Source organism: Podospora anserina, chromosome 3, assembly GCF_000226545.1.
Source record: "Podospora anserina S mat+ genomic DNA chromosome 3, supercontig 2".
Taxonomy (NCBI): Eukaryota; Fungi; Ascomycota; class Sordariomycetes; order Sordariales; family Podosporaceae; genus Podospora; species Podospora anserina.
This window is the reverse complement of record NW_001914856.1, coordinates 981,538-1,003,254: the sequence shown is the minus strand read 5'-3', so window position 1 is coordinate 1,003,254 and position 21,717 is coordinate 981,538. Positions and strand designations below refer to the sequence as shown.

At 53.4% G+C, this 21,717-nt stretch overlaps 6 protein-coding genes across 6 annotated transcripts; 4 read left to right on the top strand and 2 right to left on the bottom strand.

Moving 5' to 3' along the window:
- Positions 1–744: 744 nt before the first annotated feature.
- On the bottom strand, positions 745–2,883 carry PODANS_3_4620 (uncharacterized protein; the record flags this gene model as incomplete). The annotated part of the gene is made up of 1 exon (XM_001909215.1): positions 745–2,883. One exon carries the CDS (start codon positions 2,881–2,883, stop codon positions 745–747), a length of 2,139 nt encoding a protein of 712 aa, XP_001909250.1.
- A 1,122-nt stretch (positions 2,884–4,005) lies between these two features.
- PODANS_3_4610 (uncharacterized protein) lies at positions 4,006–6,250 on the top strand (the record flags this gene model as incomplete). The annotated part of the gene is made up of 8 exons (XM_001909214.1): positions 4,006–4,039; positions 4,219–4,265; positions 4,330–4,385; positions 4,444–4,509; positions 4,567–4,633; positions 4,693–5,517; positions 5,576–5,802; positions 5,857–6,250. Coding segments are annotated over 8 exons (1,716 nt in total), but the record flags the coding sequence as incomplete, so codon positions are not given.
- A 620-nt stretch (positions 6,251–6,870) lies between these two features.
- PODANS_3_4600 (uncharacterized protein) lies at positions 6,871–10,281 on the top strand (the record flags this gene model as incomplete). Its single annotated transcript, XM_001909213.1, has 1 exon — positions 6,871–10,281. The coding sequence occupies one exon, from the start codon at positions 6,871–6,873 to the stop codon at positions 10,279–10,281; it is 3,411 nt and encodes a 1,136-aa protein (XP_001909248.1).
- Positions 10,282–11,739: 1,458 nt separating this feature from the next.
- PODANS_3_4590 (uncharacterized protein) lies at positions 11,740–12,774 on the bottom strand (the record flags this gene model as incomplete). The annotated part of the gene is made up of 2 exons (XM_001909212.1): positions 11,740–11,935; positions 11,993–12,774. The coding sequence occupies 2 exons, from the start codon at positions 12,772–12,774 to the stop codon at positions 11,740–11,742; spliced, it is 978 nt and encodes a 325-aa protein (XP_001909247.1).
- A 1,225-nt stretch (positions 12,775–13,999) lies between these two features.
- On the top strand, positions 14,000–16,476 carry PODANS_3_4580 (uncharacterized protein; the record flags this gene model as incomplete). Its single annotated transcript, XM_001909211.1, has 2 exons — positions 14,000–16,168; positions 16,231–16,476. 2 exons carry the CDS (start codon positions 14,000–14,002, stop codon positions 16,474–16,476), a joined length of 2,415 nt encoding a protein of 804 aa, XP_001909246.1.
- Positions 16,477–17,150: 674 nt separating this feature from the next.
- Positions 17,151–19,233, top strand: PODANS_3_4575 (uncharacterized protein; the record flags this gene model as incomplete). The annotated part of the gene is made up of 3 exons (XM_001909210.1): positions 17,151–18,389; positions 18,453–18,846; positions 18,947–19,233. The coding sequence occupies 3 exons, from the start codon at positions 17,151–17,153 to the stop codon at positions 19,231–19,233; spliced, it is 1,920 nt and encodes a 639-aa protein (XP_001909245.1).
- Positions 19,234–21,717: the final 2,484 nt, after the last annotated feature.

Below are 21,717 nucleotides of genomic sequence, written 5' to 3'. Positions count from 1 at the left end.
ACATCGGTGATTTCTTTTTTGTGATTATATCCTGCACTGCAGCAAAGCAGGTGCTGAACCTTGCCCTTGAAGGATAGTCAACAGGTCTCAAAAATAGAAATAGCAGGTTAAAAGATACCGTAGGTTAACAGGCCTTGAAGAATTGTCAAAAAGTCTTATTCCCTACCCACCTAATTGAAAAAAAATGCACAAGGGTGACGGTTGCTATCCGTGTTACTCTAAATTGCAATAACGATTATTTTATCCACAACGCAATAGTTCATATCATTCACATCAGTAGGGGTGATGATTTGCTGAGTTGGTGGTGAGTGAAGTGAATGCAATGGAAAATACTTCTTCTGGTTGTTGTCTGATGTTAGGGATGCTCTAGATAAAGTTGTTCAATATCGTTGATTTGCTGTGGAACAGGGGTCGCAAGGAAAGTAACTCGTCAACAATCACCTTTCACCAGCATCCTTTCAATTTCACAAAAATAATTTGCTCTGCCTATCTGCCTATCCCTCGATCTAGAGAAAAGCAAAGCGAGTAAAAAGAAAAAAAAAAGAAAAAAAAAACAAAAAAACAACTCGCTGATAGCCCCAAGCCAGCTCCTCCAGCCCAGATTTCGGGCCCCAAAGTATTCATCCCGAGTACCTTACATAACAACCTCCATAACCGCAGAAAAACATCCTCCCATTTTCATCAGCATCTTGCCTTTTATGATCACTAGTGCTAAGCCGTTATCCCCTCCCAAACTCAACAGTGTTATACAAAAACTAAACCACAATGCCTAACTAGGCCTCCACCCCGGCTTCGCCTTGAGCAACTTCGTCTCATGATGAAAGTCAGAAAAGCTCTTGACCATGTGGATCCACTCCTGCCTCGTAGTAGACCCCGGCTTGTCAATCCGGTGCTTGAACTGCGACATGAACGGCACGAGCGCAATGCCGTTCGTGTGTCGGGCCAGCGCCTCGTAGCACTCCTGCGCCGTGATCTTAGCAACCGGCTTCGAGGACGGAGGCGGCGAGCCGCTGGGCGTTGCGGTGCCCGTCTTGGAGGCTTGACCTGTTTCTCACGAGTTAGATTTGTATGACAAGGAGTGACAGCAGCAGATGGAAAAAGCTTACCGGCTGGAGCAGGACTGCCCGCCCTCGAACCAGAAGGCGTCCCACCAGGCCGCTGCGCCTTCATCTTGAACTTCTTCTTCAGCATCGCACCGCCATCAGACCCCTCCCCAGCGGTAGCCTCCCCGTCACTCGTAGCCCCCGGCATGACCTTCGGCCGGCCGGGAATAGGAGTGCCCATCCGACTCGGCACGCTAGACCCCTTGCCAGTCTTCATCTTCTTCCGGGCCGTCTCGATGTCGCTCGACTCCGACATCTCCGGTGAACCAGCCCGCTTCAACTTGCCCTTCTTATTGGCAATTGCGCTCTTGGAAGGCGTGGTGTTCCCCTTGGTATTAGACCCCGAAGTGACAGGCTCAGGCTTCTTCTCCTCTTCCTTCTTCTCTTCCTCGTCGGAGTCGTCGGAATCCGAAGAGTCCGTAAACGGATTGTTAGAGTCGCTCTCGGACATGTCGTCGTAGTCCATCGCCTTCTCCAGTTTCACCAATCCCTTGATCGTCTGCTTTCCTATCATCTTTCTCTTCAGCTTCTCCAATTGCCTCTCCCTCTCCTCTTTCTCAACCTTGTCTTCCTCACCCTCACCGAACAAGTTGGAAGCCAGCTGTTCTTTGCGAACACGCTCCTTCGACTCCTTGGCGTCCTCATCATCCGCCTCAAAACCAGGAGTCTCGTCATCATCTTGGAATTCGTCGCCAGAGATATCCAACTCGTAGTCATCCTGTCTCTCGGATCCACGAGCGGCGCGAGAAGTGGCGCTCTCAGTCTTGACCCTGGTAGGGCCGTTCAGGAACATTCTCGTCTCCAGCTTCTCCCGCAATCTTTCCTCTCTCTCCTTGTCCTTCATGACCCATCGCTTGACCTCCTTGACCTCGTACATGAGCTTTTCAGCGTCATCGAGCGAGAGGGTGTCAAATCTTGGCTTCTCGTCAAACTTGTACCACCGCTCCAAGGGGATCATGCGGAAACGCGCGCCGTCAATAACGAACACGACGTTGCTGTCTGAAAGACCGGCCACATAAGAGCCAACCCACACGCCGGCCTTGCCCTCGGCATCCTCAAGATGCCATGGAAGTGTCTCCTCGTAGCGCAGGCCGGACTGCTTCTTGTGGGCGTCGGAGTGCTTGCCGTAAAAGGCGGAAGCTTTCTCCTTCTTGTTGTTTGTCTTCGGCTTTGGGTTGTTGTCCTTAATGACCGGGGCCATCTGGGCTTGATCAAGGGCCCGTTGGGCCTCCTTGTCAGCCTTCATCTTTTGGATGCGGTCCATCTCAGCTTGCTGCTCGGGGTCCATTGGGACATCGTCTTGCTTCATAGCCATCCGATAAGCGGGAGGAAGGCGCGGGTCGCGACGGTGCAATGTGACGGGTCGGGGAAATTGGTCCTGATTCAACAAATCAATGTCGACTTCTGCTCCGCCCATCTGCTTGTGCAACCGCATGACATGGTGGCGAATTCCTTCGCGGAAAGCCTTCTTGGTGAGGACAAGAGGGAACTCCTGGACGCTGCCGGCGGGTTGATCTGACCAGCCACCATTCCGTGCGCGCTGTTGACGCAGCTGCTCGACCTTGCTGGCGTATTCTCTCTCGATTTCCTTGTCGAGCTCGCCGGAGGAGTCGACCAGCCTTTTGGCCTCTTTGCCCTTTGGGGGTAAGGCGTGGAGGGGTTTGGCTCTGGGTTTTACTCTCGCTCTCAAGGGGTCTGTGTTGGGTTTGCGGCGGATGAAGGTTGGGGCAGCGCCTGGGGGACGGGGAGGCCCAGGCGGTTGCTGCTGTGGCGCGCTCATTGTGTGGTGACTTGTGAAACTCGATGGGATGAGTGGACGACTGGAAGGCGCGTCAATGCGCCGATGGTAACACGGAGGAGGCCCGCGAAAGAAAGATGCAATTGATGGCTCAAGTCGTCATCAAGAGCGCGACTGAAGATGGCGGCGCGACAGAGTAATCGGCAGCGAGATTCTGGCGTAAATCGATCGATCTCCGAAAACTCCTTGGTTGAACCCGGTCGGCGGCGGATATGAGAGAAGTGGTTGTCGATACTTGGGTAGTGGTCGGTGGTTGTTCGTTGTCAATGCCAAAAGTTAACGTCTGTCACAGAACTTGGAGTGATCAATGGCGACGGCTGGCAGCGGGCATGGATGACAAAGGGACCCGCTAAAAAGGCAGCCGCAAATGGCTTGGCAGAACACTGCTGGGACCGGGTGAGCACAGACCACCCTGCTCGACCATCAAGGTTTGGCGGGGTTGATTCCAGAATTTCTCTCTTCTTGTAAGTCGAGACTCGAGATGGGCATGGACTGGAGAGGTTTGCTGACCTTTCCGGACAGCGGCAGATGCTGGGATACGAGGTAATTAAACCCAAGCCCAAGCCCTCTGGAGAATAAGTACTAGCTGGGTTGAACCTTATGCTCTTGTGGCAACTCTAGTTGTCGAGGTTCGCTCCAGCCACTGTTCGAGAGCATGTGTGAGTTTTTGATCTGGCTCTGGGACTGGATACCACCTACCATCCCAGGCAATCACCACGAAGAGAGCAATGGAACAGCAACGACAGAGCAATGATAAGACTCATTTCACTTCGATGTAGTATATGAGAGCATACTAAGTCTATACCCAGCCAATCACGACAGGATGTTGCCTGGAAGTCAAGTGCTCTCTGCCTGCCGTGACTCTCGTGTCTCACCTTCTCGCTCCACCGGCACCGTGGAGTTTGAAACCAAAAAAACGCTTGCCCCACAAAAAAGTGCGCGCCTCCAGACGCTCAAAAGGGTACCTTTTTCTGCCGTCCTCCCTTCTCAAATTTTTTGAGGGTATATCTCTTGGCACCAAACTCTCACGATCCCTAGCAACCATCAGCTCAAATATCCAGTACCGGCCGATATCCATATTCAAAATGCGTGTCGTCCTCGTGAGCGGTGGTGTCATCTCGGGCATTGGCAAAGGTCAGTTCCTCTGTTGGCTGAAGTCTCTCCACCACGCTCCAATCGAGGGGCAGTCCGTTTTCTGATAGCGAGGAGGGGCCAAGCGCTGACCTGCTTTTTTTTTGACAGGAATTATTGGTATGTGGTGACACATTCATTCGTCGCCTGCCCTCTGCTGTCTCCTCGACTAACACACACACGCAGCCTCCTCGTCTGGTCTTCTTCTGAAGACGGCTGGTCTCAAGGTCACGGTAGGCGTTACTGTAAAAACTTCATCCAATTCAGTAGCTCCGGGCTCATCATGTTCTCTTCCAGGCCATCAAAATTGACCCCTACCTCAATGTTGATGCCGGCACATTGGGGCCTCTAGAGTATGCCACCAGCTCCCAATACGAGACAACCGGCGCATAACTAACACTTGTAATTCAGGCACGGCGAGTGCTTCGTGCTTGCCGATGGTGGTGAATCTGATCTCGATCTTGGAAACTATGAGAGGTAACTCGTATCCGTCTCATCTCTCCTTGCATGAGACCAGATACTGACGCTTGTCAGATACCTCGACATCCAACTAACCAGGGACAACAACATCACAACCGGCAAGGTCTACCAAGCCGTCATCGTATGTCTGATCGTAAATCTGCATCCCCTTCCAGGTCTGACATGATTCCTGTGCCATAGGAGAAAGAGAGAAGGGGAGACTACCTTGGCCGAACCGTCCAGGTCGTGCCTCACATCGTCCAGCAGATCAACGACACCATTGAGCGGGTTGCCAAGATCCCAGTCGATGACTCGGGTGCGACGCCAGATGTCTGCATCATCGAGTTGGGTGGTACCATTGGTGATCTCGAGTCTGGGCCTTTCGTAGAGGCCCTGGTGCAGCTGAGACACAAGCTCGTCAGAGATCCCGAGTCCTCCTTCTTCAACATCCACGTCTCCTTCGTTCCACTGATCCACGGAGAGGAGAAGACCAAGCCCACCCAGCACGCCATCAGACAACTCCGGAGCTCTGGTCTGGTGCCAGACCTTGTTGCCTGCCGGTGTGATGCCTCCCTCGACGATGCCACCATCAAGAAGATCGCCTTCAGCTGCCAAGTTGACCTCGACCAGGTCATTGGCGTGCATGACATGGAGACAATCTACCAGGTCCCTGTCCTTCTTGAGGAGCAAGGTCTGCTCACGCTTTTGCACAAGGGTCTCCAGCTCGACAAGATTCCTTTGGATGCTAGCAGAAAGGAGGAAGGTGCCAAGCTGTGGGATCTCTGGAAGAAGACCATTGACGTCCCCAAGGATCTCCAGCCAGTTCAGCTTGCATTGGTTGGCAAGTACACCTCCCACATGGACTCCTACCTGTCGGTAGTCAAGGCGCTTGAGCACGCTTCCATGCACCTCAAGCGCAAGCTCAACCTGATCAATGTCGACTCTGAGCATTTGGAGGAGGCCATGCTCAAGAAGGACCCATCCAAGTACAAGGACGCTTGGGCTGTTCTGGAGAGTGTTCAGGGGGTGTGTATTCCCCCTAATTTTGGACGATTTTCTTTTTCGGTAGCTGACATTCATCCAGATCATTGTGCCCGGTGGTTTTGGCAACAGAGGCATCGAGGGTATGATTGCGACGGCCAAGTTCGCTCGTCAAAAGAAGATCCCCTATCTCGGTATCTGCCTCGGTCTGCAGGTTGCCGTCATTGAGGCGGTCCGGGATTTGCTCAGCAGGCCCAATGCCACCTCGGAGGAGTTTGACAACAACGCCGAGCACAAGGCTGTCATCTTTATGCCCGAGGGCTCCAAGGAGTAAGTGCAACGAGAAAACGAAAGTCCCAGGACATGGAGCTAACAAACCTGTAGGAAGATGGGTGGTACCATGAGACTTGGCACACGGCCAACTCTCTTCCAGGCCGGCACCGAATGGAGCAAGCTCCGTGGCCTCTACGGAGGTGTTGAGGTGACACACGAGCGTCATAGACATCGTTATGAGGTCAACCCTGACATGGTTGATGAGCTTGAGAGCAAGGGCTTCCACTTCGTTGCCCGGGACGATGTTGGCAACCGCATGGAGGCATTTGAGCTCAAGGACCACCCATACTTTGTTGGCTTACAGGCCCACCCCGAGTACAGAAGTAAGGTCACTCGGCCATCGCCACCATTCCTGGGCTTCGTGGCATCCAGCGCTGGGCTCTTGGACAAGGTGCTCAAGGAGATTGCGGAGGAGAAGGTTGTCGTGAACGGGCATCACTTTTAGGTGGAAGTAGCGGATCTAGCGTGATGAACATTGCAGATAGACCATATCTAGACCAGCGATTTTCGCAGCCCAATAAAAAAAAGTAAAATAATCATCCAAGACCACTTTCCTGCTTGGTTGTCTCAAAGGTCCAGCTGATATGGCCCGTGCACGGTAACCCTTGGCGCTTTCCGAATCGCTCCCAACTCACAGCGATAAGTGGGGTCATTCGCTGAAGTTGTTTCCCTCACCAGCAATGAAATAATTGTTGCTCTACAACCTTGACCGAGAATTCTACAACTTTCCTCCAGAGGCTCTACCAGTCTGCTGCGGCTGGCAAAACAGCTACTACTTTGGGATCATCATTACCTTCTACCCAGCATTGTCAGACGCGTTTGCAAATTCTGCCAACTCGGCTTTCATTCATACTTTTTCGACCAAGCCAAACAAGGCTGGTTACATACTCCCGTATAGCTCTACGCGGCGCCATTGTGAACCCAAGCTAGTCAATAATAGCTACCACGCCGGCGACCTTCTCCCTAACTAGCCCTATGAGGCCAACCCTCGTTTTTCCATACCCACAGCATTGACTGGCACGCCGTCGAGGGGTTCCAAAAGTCAGACGGGTCATTGTGTGGAAAATGGCACAACCTCCTCCTCCATCTGGTCAACCTGGCCAGGGCCTCGAGGATCGCTTTGGGAATATGACGATTGCAAGTCAAGGCCCGTCTACTGCTGGACCGCAGCAGCAGGGGGTTATTGCTGAGACTCAGGTCGTGGTGGATGCCTCTGGACAGAAGCGTCAGAAGCGTCTGAACCAGAGTCAGCGTCGCGAGCTGGCTGCTCAACTCACCATCCCCATCGACCCTCGGCCTCTGGTTCTACCACCGCCGGTATCCCAACCTCAGATTCTACCACAGCCGGTGTCCCGGCATCAGAATCAGCATCAGCATCAGCATCAGCCTCAGCCTCAGCATCAGCCTCAGCATCAGCATCAACGGCAGAATTCCCAACACCATCAAAACCAGCAACAGTTCAACCAACAGCAGCGTGGTGGCCATGGCCATCAGTCTCGAGGCAGTGGAGGCAGGGGAGGCGGCCATTGGCAGGGACAGCGTGCTAACCACAGACCTCAAGGCAACGGTCGTGGTGTTTTACAGGAAGAAGCAACAGCTTACCGGCCTCACTCAGCTACTTTCCTCCCACCTAACCAGAGGCAAGGCGGCGGCAGCGGTGGCGGTCAGCCTCATGGATGGCCACAAGCCCGGGGACCTCAAGGCAACGGTGGCGTTTTGCAGGGAGAAACACCAGCTTACCGGCCTCACTCGGCTACTTTTCTCCCACCTGACCCAGGTCAAGGCGGCGTTCCGTTCACACAACCGCGGCACCAAGTCTCGCGATCTTATCAGGGCCCCAAACAAATGAATTCTCCTGCGGAACAGTATCCCGTGGATGTCATCACCCCAGCCCTTCCGTCGCCCGTGCGGCCCGACCTTCAGTCACCTCGGTTTAGGAACCAGCCGCCACACCCTCACCGTCATCAAACTGTGGGTAGTGGCAGTGCATTTAGCATTACTAGGGAGGTTCTGGCGCAGGCACAACATCTGGAGAACATCTGCAACGAAGTCGTTGCAAATGCCGAGATCAATCCCGCTGAGATTCAAGAGAAGGAGGCTTTCCGAGTCAGGATTGAGCAGGTCGTCCGGGATGTCATTACCAATTTCGAGAACGAAAAAGCCGGCGAACCGTGGTTTCCACGAGAGAGTGTCCAGCTGAAGTGTTTTGGAAGTCTGATGTCTGGGTTTGCAACCAAGGACGCGGATATGGACTTGGGCCTGTTTGCCCCGTTGTTGGACCCTCAACCAGAGGCATCAGGTTCTCCGATACCGAGGCTGATCGAAAAGGCTTTTCTTGACATGGGGTTGGGTGCGAGGCTGCTTACCCGGACCAGAGTGCCTATCATCAAGATTTGTGAGAAGCCGCCAGAGGAGTTACGGGTTGCGCTGTTGAAGGAAAGGGAGGACTGGGAAAAGGGAGCGGTAGAGGCCGAGGTTGATGTAGAGGATGCGCATGACGAGGTTGAGCCTATCCGGGGAGCTGAGGAAGCACAACCGCCTCCTGCGCCTGGAAGCGAAAGTCAACAGCCGGCACGTGTTGTCGAGGAAAGTGAAGCGGTATCTACTCCCGAGCAGCTACTTCAGTCTCTCAAGCAAGATGGACGGAGTCTGACGAATTACCACAACGCCGCCAAGAAGGTTCTTCGAAAGCTTGGGGGCTACGACATAACCCACACCAACGTCTCCTCGATGACGCCCGAGTGGATCGAGCCTCTCAATCGGGTCTGTCTGGCGTTTGCGCGGGGTGTTGCCAACGAGAAGGTGCGGGAGGCGCTGTTGAATTCCAGGAATCTGAACGAACACGAACTTCTCACCTTGAAACTGCCGAGGACCCTGTTGGGGGTTTTGTTCCAGATCGAAGGAGAGATGCTGGCTCAGTCGTGGGAAGATCGACCGGTACAAGAAAAAGACGATAATTCGGAGCGGCGGTCTTTTGCCACCTTGGCACGCTGGAGGGACCTCATGCACCGCAGCAATGTCGGTCAGGATCCGCTGACGTATCAGAAGGAAGTCCAGAACTATGTTGAGACGCTGAAACGGATTCCGTCGCTTGCGCTTCTTCATCTTGCGCAGATGCCGCATGAGCCGGTGGTGGCTTTTCACAAAAGGGCGAATCAGTTGCTCGTTGAGCTGGGCGGGTGCGACGAGTCGTCAACTGGGGACACGATCCTTCCGATTGTTATACGACATTACATCAACGGCATCTGGAACAGCGAGGTTCGCGAGCAGGTGGATGAGTTTTCGAAATTCCCCTACGCCTCAACGTTGGGAGCCGTGGCGAAACGGCACAAGAGTCTCCAGCTTGCGCTGGATTATGAGAGGTGTCTCCAGAAAGGGCAATATCAGGAACCGGCGGCGAGTTTGGTGAGGTGTTATGTTGCTCTGCTTCGGGGACCGATGACGAAGAACGACAAGACTGGCGAGTTGGCTGTTCCCCTGCCGGATGAATCCGATGAGCTCATGGCAACGATCAAGCAGCTGGGGGACCCAGCCATTGAACCGCCCAACCAACCTCGAGATCTGCACAGAGACCGTCTCGAGTTCCCAAAGTCGAACATAGGCGTCCAGTGCGACATCAACTTCTCTGCTCATCTAGCGGTGGAGAACACGACCCTGCTGAGGTGCTACTCCCTCTGCGATCCGAGGGTCAGGCCGCTCATCTTGTTTGTCAAGCACTGGGCCAAGGTGAGGCAAATTAACTCGCCCTACCGGGGCACGCTGGGGAGTTACGGGTATGCGATCATGATGCTGCACTACCTTATCAACGTTGCGCGGCCGTTTGTGGTGCCTAACTTGCAGCTCCTCGGCCCGTCTGGGCAGCCGCCACAGATGTGCAAGGGGTACCCCATCCACTTTTGGCGAGACGAGGCGCAGATTGAGAGGCTGGCGAAGGGGAACGAGCTGACGATGAACAGGGAGAGTTTGGGGATGTTGTTGAGGGGCTTTTTCGAGTATTATGCCCATAATAACCACAGGACGGGGAAGGGTTTTGATTGGGGGAGGGATGTGATTTGTTTGAGGAGGCAGGGGGGTTTCATGAGCAAGGTTGAGAAGGGGTGGACGGGGGCGAAGACGGTGGTGGAGAGTCCGGCAGGGGGGGTTTTGTCGCCGGGGAGTGTGGGGGGGGTTTTGTCTCCGGGCGGTGGTGGTAGTGGTGTTGGGACTCCGGGTGGTGGTGGCGGTGGTGAAGTAAAGGAGGTCAGGCTCAGGTTTTTGTTTGCGGTGGAGGACCCGTTTGAGACGGATCACAATGTTGCCAGGACGGTGACGCACCAGGGGATTGTCAAGATCAGGGATGAGTTTAGGAGGGCGTGGGGGATTATCAGGGGGAAGGAGGAGGGGGAGTTGTTGGAGGATGTGGGGGAGGTGGAAAGGAAGAGGGCGAGGAAGGAGTTTGAGGGGTTGTTGGGGGAGTTGCATGGGGGGCTTCTTTAGTGGAGGAAGGCCAAATGGGAGGAATGGGCAAGGGAGAGGGAAATTCGGCGGTGGAGTCGGACAAAGAGGGTGGGTGGTACAAGCGGTGGTGGATAGGGAAAAGGGTGGGAAGGGGGGGTTATATAAAAGGAAAACGGAAAAGGGTGTGTACTCTAAAAAATGGGTGTGAGATTTTGTGTAAGAGTATGGTTGTGTGTCTGTAATTTTTTGTATTTTGCATTGTTGTTTGGTAGCTGGTAGTTAAAGCGGCTCATAGCAGCGGAGACTGGTGTGGTGGCATGGCAATGAAGTGTGTTGACAGATGTTTTTTTTTATTGTGATCTCTTGGTCATACGGTTGCTGGCTTTCATGGGTAGACTACTGGTATTTCTCTCACATTGTTTTTTTTTCTTCCTCTCAAAGAGTTTTCTCCCATAGTATATCCTTAGATAGTTTCTTTTAGGGGTAGAAGTTTTACCAATACACACTCACAGTGTTGCTCATTTGTAGTGTCTATCGAGGAGAGAACGCTCTCCTTTAATATTTTCCGTGTGATGTGGTGGTACCTTGGAGTTGCTGTTGAACACATCTCGTTGACAACATGTTTTGTAGACTTATTAGACAGCTGAGACAACTCTCTTCTACACTCACAGCTGATGAGTTTGTTGATGATCCTGTGTATTTTTGTTTCGGTGTGAAATTTATGATAAGGATGTGTAGGTGGATGACTTTTATAAATGGGCGCTACGTAGGAGAGGTGGAGATGTGATAGGTGGTACGTATTGGGTCTTTGTTATGTGTTGGAATGTATGTGAGTGTGTGAACGAGAGGGATGGAGGGGTGGGAGAATAGGTACGCAAGAGCGGAAAGAATGAAAAAGAAAACAAGGAAGAGTGAAAATTAGAAAGAGTAAGAATATATGGGATATAACTTGGCTGAGAAAGTATATTAGGGAATATAGTATGAGAGACAGTTGTGTGTGTGTGTGTGAGAGAGAGAGAGAGAGAGAGAGAGAGAGAGAGGGAGATAGCATGCAAAATACAAGTATATCCAGAACCTAATGTGATGAGACTTGATCATTTTAATCTTGGGTGCATCGAGTTTCCATCAGATTGCGGATAAAGAAAGCATCATCATATTTCCTGGGATTTTAGTGAGATGGGCTTGCAAGAATATCTCAGTCCTGAGTCATTGCTATAATAGGTACACCGTCAAACTTGATATGCAGATTTGGTTGCACAAAAAGGCGGGTATCTAATTTCTCATCTTGTACAAAACTTTACGTCTCCCACAACCCTCCAAATTTCACCCAGTTGAGATCGTCATCCACTTTCTTGGGCTGAGGTTAGTTTCCAGTTGGCATTGTTTGATCTGAGACGGTTGACTCACCTCATCCTTCATATATGACAACACATAATGCTTGGTAATATGATAAATATAATACACGTGACTTCATAGCCTTTCGAGCAAAAGAAGACATCACCCAGGAAACATCCTCCCCATCAGCAACTCGTAATAAGCCCTCTGCTCCGACTCGCTGCCGAGCGACGGGTCAAAGTCTGGGTCGTTGGAGTCGGCTATTGGTTCTGGGTTGGAGCCCATGCTGTAGAAATCTGCTATTGTTTCGTCTGGGGCGAAGCCTAGAGAGGCGAGGGTTTGTGAGGTCCTCATGGCTCTGTGTTTAGACTGTTAGAAGTTGCGAATTGAAAAAAAGGAAGAAACAAGGACATACGCCTGGGCAGCATCTTTTGCTACAATGTCTGATAAGCTGGCGGAATCTTTTGGTTGGAAGGGAGAGCCCAGTTGGGGGAATTGTATTGGAGTTCTTGGTTGTTCTGGTACCACGTAGCTTGATGCTGATTGGCTTCTTGGGGCGGGTGGTTGGAGTGTGGCTCTCTTTGCTGGTGGTGGCCGGGCGGGTGGTTCTTCTGGTGCGTCTTCTTCGTCGACTTCTTGTGATGGTAGAATGTTGTTTTTGGAATCTAATGTGGTCTGGTTATTGTTGTTGTTGTTGTTGTTGTTGTTGTTGTTGTTGTTCTCTGTGGGTGGAGTGGGTGCTGGGCCGTTGTGACCAAAGAAGGCTTTGAAGACTGAGCTCTGCTGCCACTTGCTGATCAAGGCTTCCTGCTGATTGGAATCTTTGATAGCGGTTATCATGCTCTTCCCGGCGGCTCCTCGTAGATGGCCTTCTATCAGGGCGTCAAGTCCAGGGATGGCGTCCAGTACAGCTCCCCATGCGGCGGCACTCTCCTTGTAGGTGTTGAGAGCAGTACGGTAGCCTTTTTGGGGACCACGTCTCTTGGTTGGACGGAGATATAAACATGGCTTGTTATGTTTGGTACAGACACTGCATTTTGGCTTGCCATTGTCACATGGCTGATGGTTGACATGGCAGAAGTCACAACTATGAGATGGGTATGAGTGACACGTCAGTGGTGGAGAGAGAGTGAGACACTTACGCACGGGAGGCCTTCTTCCTCTTGCGGGGATTGGCCGGAGCCTCACTCCCGGCATCGGCGCCGGTGTCACTGGCTGGGGGAGGCGGAGGGCCGGAAGCGGTAGCACCACCGAAGACGGGGTTGGTGTTGGTGGCTAAGGGAGCGCGCTCCTCGACGGAGAACTCCATTTTCCTGGGGCTTCGGAACGGGCGGGGCCCATAGACTTGGTCGGAAGAAATACTTTATCCACAAGGAAGGGAGGGAGCAGCAGAGCAGAGCCAGCCAATGCCGTATTTCGGTGGAAAACAGGTGTGTTAGAGTTGGCAGGAGAAAAGCGCGGTGCCGAACGCGGGGACTTTGATTTGCAGGGAAATCGTGGGGGCTCGGGCCCACGCTTCCGGCGCTCTTAGCACCCGGCCCGAACCAGTGCCCCGGAAGCGCCCCTAAAAATTCAACGTCTACGGAGGCGGGGCGTGTCGGGGGGATCACACGGCACGTCTTGGTCTCCATGTCTACCCAAGGTAATCTAGATATTTTGGCATTGATTCATTATACACATTTCAGGACATCTGTTACAAGTTCATTATTCAACATGACGTGAACCTCGAGTGGAGTTTAACCTCCGGCAGGGCCCGATATGCCAGGGCAGGTGATGGATGGCCTTCAACCTAAGCCTGCTGCACCCTCCTTCTTCATGGTTCCCAGTGGAGGTTTCTTGCCATCTCGGCCGAGAGGTATCATGACAGCTGCCATTCGTAGCATTCATACGTTGCATCTGTTCCATGATCTCCCATTGGACATCATGTGCTTCATTATTTCAAACTGAATTTGTGCTTTGCATCTCCCGTAGCCACTGCCATGTTCCCCGCAAACACTGGCGCGTTTCCTGGGGCATTGCTGGGGCAGTGACCCACTAAACACCGACGACCCGGCACCCGAGTCCCGCTGTCGCAGCATCGTTGCGGGGGTGGCTTCACTGCCCGGGCCAATGCAGGGTCTACATTTTCCCGCCTGCCAGTCCCGACCGATTTGCCGACATTTCGACGGTCCAAGATGGCGACTGGGAGTCGGGCCTTCATCTGCGGCCTGAATTGTGTCTGATTATCTGATAGGTAGATGCCCTCACTCATTATTATTCAGTCTCACAAATCAAGATACTAGCATCATAAGCCCCTTCTCGACTTTTCATCCCGTCCCTGATCACGCACCAATGGTCCAGCTCACGGTGCCATATCGATACCACAAGAGACCACCGAGCTGAGGACCATTTCAACAGCCGTGTCGACGCCACGGACAACACCATGGCTCCACCAAAGAATGAACGGGCCTTCGAGGCAAACTCATCCATTGTCCTCGTCGGATGCCGCGGGGCAGGGAAGCGGACCTTGGGATTCATGGGAGCTCTTCACCTACGCCGACGACTAGTCACAGAGGAGCACTACTTTGAGAAAACCACGGGATTATCACGTGGGGAGTATCTCGCCCGACATGGCAGGGAGGCCTTTGCCAGGCAGGATATCGAGGTGTTCAAACGAATGTTGGACAGCAACAGGACCGGGTGTATCATCGAATGTGGCATGAGCAGCCTTACGGGAGAGGCACAGGACGCACTAAGACAGTACTCCAGCACCAACCCAGTCGTCTACATTCACCGCGAAAAGGAGCAAATTGCCCGGCATTTGGACGCTGCCGACCTTCAACAGCTCCTGAAAGCCGACGAGCGGCATAGAAGCTGCTCCAATTTTGAGTACTACAACCTCTACGATCCCCCAAACAAATCTGGGGGTCACATTTCGGGCACGAGCTCGGGGGCCAGCACACCACTGAATGGCCGACAGTCTGGGCCATCGAAGCTTTTAAGTGCCAGGGAAGATTTTACCAGATTTCTCGACATCGTCACAGGGAGGGGCGCCACCAAGGCCTGGTTGGAGAGCCCATTTTCTGTGAGCTCAGTGCCACCGGAATTCCGGTCATATTCCTACGCGTTGCGACTCAGACTATCCTATTTGATGGACATGGATCTGGAATGGGAGGATTTTGAGGCGAGAGGAGATTGCGTCGAGTTCATCATCGATCACTGGCCAGACGATCTGATGAACGTTATTGCGAGACAAATCGCCTTGATAAGGAGAAAACTCGGCATTCCAATCATCTACCATGTGGAAGAAAACCCACGAGGGGAAAGAAGACGAACGCCGGAAGAAAAAGACGCCATGGATGCTGACTTGTTGGAGCTGGGCCTCCGTCTCGGCGTTGACTATATCAGCCTAGATCTCCAGCGCCATGACGAGTTTGTGAACCGGGTACTACGGCACAGAGGAAGGTCAAAGATCATTGGGAACTTCTGGTACATGGGCTTTGGGGCCCTTGCTTGGCAGGACGACAGACAGATGGAAAACTACAAGAGGGCTCAGGGGCTAGGGTGCGAGGTGGTGCGGATGGTCCGCTTCTGCACAAATGACAGCCCGGCTGAGCTTCTGGAAGGCTTCAAGAGGAGGCTACAGCAAGAAGTACCAGACCCAAAGCCACCACTTGTGGCCTACGACTTTTCCGTCCTCGGCGTTCGGACACCACTGCAAAGCAGGATTTTGAATCCCGTGAAGCATCCAGATATGGAGAATGAGCGAGACCACCTTGCCACGGTCTCTACCTACTATCACTCGTATGAGTTGCTTTTCCGGCAGTTTCTTCTGGATCCGCTGCAGTTTTACGTGCTCGGCTCCCACGTATCATATTCGCTATCACCGGCCATGCATAGTGCGGCCTACGACTTCTGCGGGATGCCACACACTTTCCAGGATGTAACGTGCTCTACGATCGACAGGCTGAACCAGATCTGCCTATCAGACTCTTTTGGGGGGGCCAGCTTGACAGCCCCTTTCAAGGTTGCCATCATGCCCCATCTCAAAGTCAAGAGCCACCATGCCACCGCGATAGGAGCAGTCAACGTACTGCTTCCACTCAGGGGAAAGACGAGCGCCATTCTCGACCATGCCAACTCTCGAAACAAGGCCGGGCCTGCACGCGAGTTCTTTGGTGATAATACCGACTGGAGCTCCATTCTGACATGCCTTCGGAGGGCTATCAGTCCACGGAATTATGTCCAGCCATCTAAAACTACCGGGTTAGTTGTTGGCGCCGGTGGCATGGCCAGAGCTGCCATCTATGCGCTGATTCAGCTGGGATGCCGTAATATCTTTATCTACAACCGAACAGCACCAAATGCCAACCAAGTTGCACAGCACTTCAACGACTGGGCGGCAACACAGGGAATTGTGGGCACAAAAGGAGGGTCACATGAGATCTGCCGAGTCCTTCCATCGCTGTCAGAGCCATGGCCTCGGGCCTACCAACCTCCCACGATGGTGATCTCCTGTGTTCCAGCTACCAGCGCGAATGGGTCCGCGCCTGCTGATTTTGAGATGCCTCTGGACTGGCTTAGGAGTCCGACTGGTGGCGTCGTGGTCGAGGTAAGCATCAGATGAGCCAGCTTTTGTGATATCTAGGTATTTTGCTGACTTTTCTGCTCTAGTTGGCCTACGAGCCTCTGGTAACTCCATTGGTAGCCCAGATGCATGCTGTCAGAGACCACATGTCGCCATCATGGGTGGTCGTCGACGGGTTGGAGGTGGTCGCGGAAATGGCCATCGAGGCCTTTGAGCTGATGACTGGGCGCATGGCCCCCAAGAGGCTCATGAAGGAGGTGTGCAGGAAAACGTGGGAGCAGCAGCAACAACAGCAGCGCCAAGGCAGCGAGATGGCAATGTCGTCTTACTGAACGGGGAGACTTTTGATACGAGCCGAGATTGATGAATGGATACCCTGAGCACTCTCTCATCACAAATGATTGACACGAATATGGCATAGGTCAAACCTACTTTTGCTGTCCCAATTATTTTGTGGGGAGGGTGCCCGAGTTTGTGACTGATGTTTCTTTCTGGTGTTCGAGGGCACTTTCCTGCGCGGGGGCTTTTTCACCATGATCCTTCCACTTCTATGGGGACTTTTCGTTGCGAGAGCCTAGGTTTCTTCCCTTTCGGGCTCACTCTCGGGGCAGTTGACGGGCCCCTGCCCCGACCAAGTTTCGGGGAAGGAACCTGCCTTCCAGAGGTCTTATGGTTCAACGACATCTGGGTTTTTCCCTCTTCCCCTCTCCCTCTCCCTCTCCCATCACCAGTGTCATCAGTCTATCGCCAGTATCATCAGTCAGCCCGCGATTGTTCGTTCGTTACCAGTAGATTTACCGACATCAACACGCAGACACCATTCAGCATCACCACCATGGCACCCGTTGACAAAAGGGACCCGAACACAACGCTCGTGGTCACAACGGTGGTATCCTCCATCTTGGGTGGCTTGGGTTTTTTGCTATTTCTTATATCCTGCGTCCGTTTCTGGGAGGCTGTGAGACGTGATGAGCTGGAATGTGGCTAGAGGTCTTTCGGGCGTTATATGTGCTGCTGCGCTCTACCAGCACCACCCGAGCCAGCAACCCCAAAGGCGGAAAGCGGAGGAGTCGAGGAGACGGAGCTGGACAAGCTCACGCCAGAGGGTAAACGAGCACTGAAAGGAAAAGACAAAGAAGTCGACCCAGAGGCAGAAGTCGACCCAAAGGCAGAAACCGTCCCAGAGGCAGAAGTCGCCCCAAAGGCAGAAGTCATCCCAGAGGCAGAAACCGTCCCAGAGGCAGAAGTTGCCCCAAAGGCAGAAGTCATCCCAGAGGCAGAAGTCATCCCAGAGGCAGAAGTCGTCCCAAAGGCAGAAGTCGTCCCAAAGGCAGAAGTCGTCTCAAAGGCAGAAGTCGTCGCAAAGGCAGAAGTCGTCCCAAAGGCAGATGTCAGAAGAATACGCCTACGAGACCCAAATACAGAAATCAGAGGAATACGCGCACGAGACCCAAAGGCACTACGCAAACGAATCCGTTACGATATAGGAGAAGGCCCCCAGCGAGGGGAGTCATCTACAACAGCTGCTCAGCGTGCTCAAAACGATAATCCTTCTGAGGAAGATTCTTTTGAGGAGGACGAAGAATTACGAGAAGTCCCGCTCCCCCCTGAGTGGGTATGTAGACGGAAGGACAGCGGTAAAGTTTTTATCAACCTCAAGACCGGGAAGGAGACCTATGATGATCCGCGAGGAACACAGGAACAGCTCGAGAACGTATGGCGGCATCCGGGACGTCGTGATTTCCCCCCTGACTGGGACGTATTTTGCGACTCTGCCGGCAGACATTACTATGCCGACTTCTCCAGAAGCGCACCCAGAAGGACGCGGCTGGACCCGCGAGGTGATCGCATTCCAAGAGGTGCTGGGGGAGAAATACTGACGCCGGAACATTGCCACGGTTGGGTGAAGTTGCGGACGCGTGACCACATTCCTTACTACATCAACAAGATCACAGGCGAGAGGTCGTGGGAGGATCCGCTGAAAAGAGAGGGGGGTAGGGGAACACCACCAGTGCCGCCGGAGGATTTGCGCAATTTGCTGAGTTTGAAGAGGGTTGGAAACGCGCCTCGCGATGTCAACACCAGCACAGGCGGCGAGGAGACGCCGGAGGACCCGCGAGCTGCTTGGCGGGCTCCAGCACATTTTGTGGAGGCATTACAGATGATACCGGATCATTGCCCCGGTTGGGTGAAGATATGGACGGCTGGAAATGTGCCTAAATATATCAACACCGGCACGGGCGAGGTGACGGTGGAGGATCCGCGAGATTAGCTAGCTCCGGGAGCGGCTGCGAGACCACCGCTGCAGCCGGACGAGTTGCCCGGTTGGGTGGCGGTTCAAATGCCCGAGAACGTGCTTCATTATATCAATATCAGGACTGGCGAGCTGGCGGAGGAGGATCCGCGAGATTTGCTGGCTCGAAGAGCTTGTTCTGATCCACTGCGGCCGTGGGTTTGGCCCAGTTCGACGAGGTTCCGGAGGTGTGACGGTACGCTAGCTGGTGCGGGAGCCGGTGAGGGATCCAGTGCTGGAGGGGGTGAGGGATCCAGTTCTGGAGCAAGTGCTAAAGCGGGTGCGGAAATAACACCAATGGAAGTATTGTCTAGCAACATGATGTTCCGGACGCGTGACGGTACGCTAGTTCCAAGCGGTGGTGCGAGAGCTGATGTGGCTTCGGGTTCTGGCGGGGGTGCTGGAGCGGGTGCGGGATCCAGTTCTGTAGCAAATGCTGGAGTGCAGCCAGAAGTTTTGCCCAGGGTAATGAGGTCCCGGGCGCCTGGGGCCCCGCCTCGCTATATCAGGCGTACCAGAGGCGAGGGAGCTGGTGCGGGAGCTGGTGTGGCTTCGGGTTCCGAGGTGGATGCGGGATCTAGTGCTGGAGGAGGTGAGGGATCTGGTACTGGAGGGGGTGAGGGATCTGGTACTGGAGGGGGTGAGGGATCTGGTTCTGGAGGGGGTTAGGGATCCAGTTCTGGAGGGGGTGCGGGATCTGGTGCTGGAGGGGGTGCGGGATCCGGTTCTGGAGCAAATGCTGGAGCGGGTGCGGGAACAACACCAGTGCAGCCGAAGGTGTTGCCCAGCTCAATGAGGTCCCGGACGCCTGGGGCCCCGCCTCGCTCTGTTGGGCGTAGCAGAGGCGAGATGACGGAGGAGGATTGGCGAATTGTACGATCTCTAAGAAATGCTGTGGAGGCAGTAGCACGGCGGCCGGCGTCTTTGCCCCCACTGCGGCGGCCGGTGTCTTGGGCCAGCTCGTCGACGTTCGTGACGTTCGGGACGCGTGAAGATACGCTGGCTCCAGGAGCTGGTGCTGGAGCAAATGGGGGAGGAAGTGATGGAGTAAATGGGGGAGCAAGTTCTGGAGCAAGTTCCGGAGCAAGTTCTGGAACAAGTTCTTAAACAGGTGCAGGATCCAGTGCTGGAGAGGATGCGGACGTGAATGGCAAATCGAATCATGAATGAGGCATGTCTGATTCGAAAAGGAGGGCATTACACAACAGCAGACGACACTTTTGCTCGGCAGTCTTGTTTCAACCCAGCGGTTTTTTCTTTCTTTCTGTAACATGGGGGAGGTATGAAATCATACTGGTTGGTTTGTGTTGATCAGGGGGTCAAGTTGTTGGGGGGAATTAGTGCGAGGAATGTAGATGATGTAGCGATGTAGTTAGTAGGGGTGTGGATGAAGCGTGTAGTTTGTGTTTTACCAGCCCTTACTTGGTTGATGGTGGTGTGTATGTGTATGATGTGTATGATGCGTATTTGTGTTATTTGTATGGTTTTGTTTTAGAGGTATTGGATGCGTTGGTGGGTTTTGAAGGGGTGCTGATTATCTTTAGGCATAAGAGGGTGCTGGCTATGTTGAAAGGCGTGTATATCATTTTGAGAGGAGTACTTATTTTCTTGAGAGGAATGGTAGCTATCTTTAAATGCGTGATTCGGGGATGGCGGTGGAGTAGTAGGTGCTTGGGATAGGGGGGACGGGAGGGATAGGGGAGGTTGGTGTGGTGAACTGGTGGTGGGTGGTGTAGTGGGACTGTTGTTGGGGGTAACTGATGGTTGTTGGTAAGGGTGGTGGTGGTGGTGATGGGTTTTGGTCGAGGATGATGGAGAGGGTGAGTAGGAGGAGGAGGGCGAGATCGAGAAAGAGGTTTAGGGCGGTGGTTGCGAGGCCGATTTTTTGGACCAGGTTTTGGGGTGAGGGGATTTGGGTGGTGGTTTTGGGGAGAGGGAGTGGGTTAGGTGAGGAGGAGGTCTGACTTGTTTGGGCGTGGTAGCCAGAGGCTGGGCGGCCCAGAGGCCGGTGCCGAGGAGGAGGAGGAGGAGGAGGAGGAGGATGGGGGTGGTGAATATTTGGTGGGTGTTTCGGGTTGGGATGGAATGGGTGAGGCAGAGGGAGAGGGCTAGGAGGAGGTGGATGCTGGTCTGGGGGGGTTAGTGAGTGATATATTAGGGATATGAGGAGGGAACTACTTACGGCGATGATGGTGAGGATTGTTGGGGTTGTGGCTAGGTTGAAGACGTAGGTGGAGGAGTAGATGGCTACTGCGGCTAGCAAGACTTGGGCTGGGAGGATCCAGTTGAAGGCTCGGGGGATGTAGAATCTTTCGGGTGTCATTTTGAGGGAGGATTACCCCTGGATCAAGAAGACATGGGAGGGTGAGGTTGATGGTGCTTTAAAACACTTTCGACATTTGCTTCACTTCGCGAACATGAGAATGGCTTCAAATATAAGGCTGGATATTAGGTAGAAGGGGCCAACATGAACCGTTGAAGATGCCCACCATATTCAAGAGAAACTGCGGCTGATGAACTCGAACAACAACATATCGCTGTCATTGGGCTGGCAGACAGGCAGCCACTCCGATGAGATGCTGCTCGATCATGATAGGCGGCATTTCGAGCGCCGCAGAGACGATATGCATTTTACACCTCACAACCCAAAGAGCCAGATTCAAGTGAGTTTTGGGTGGTGAGTGAGGTTGAGAGGAAGTTGGTGTTCGGGAAGCAAGCCACCGGACCCTGGAGGTTGATGTGCTCCACAAAATGTTAGTGTTCCCGCAACTGTTTGCAGCAATGCACTAACACTTTTTCGAGAACAACCCCACCCAATACACTCTTCCACCCCACAAACCGGCGGCCTCTCTCTTCAACACCATCCTTCCTTTTTCATCAGAATGCGGATTGCTTATTGGCAGCGACACCAACCGCACAGCCGGTTCGACCATCAGCCTCTCACAACCTGACATCGCGGGCTTGGAGCTGTCCGGCAGAGGTGCTGCGCCACGATGACTTCCAGACTCGCTGCCAATTTCAACCATTGTCTTTTTCATTTTCAGAAGAAGCGAGTATAGGTCTATCACTTGCACATATCGCCGAATCGAGTAGACCGTCTTCTACAATTCATCACGGCAAGGCATTTTCGCACAGCAAACCTCGTTCCTTCTCGCGACCTGCAAGAAGTATGCCGTTCTACCGAGTAAACACCGGCCAGTGACTCACCGGAGTGATTCCAGGGTCTCTTTAGTGGTCGTACCTGCGTTAGCGGGCTCCGATGGCCCCCAAAAGCGGCTTA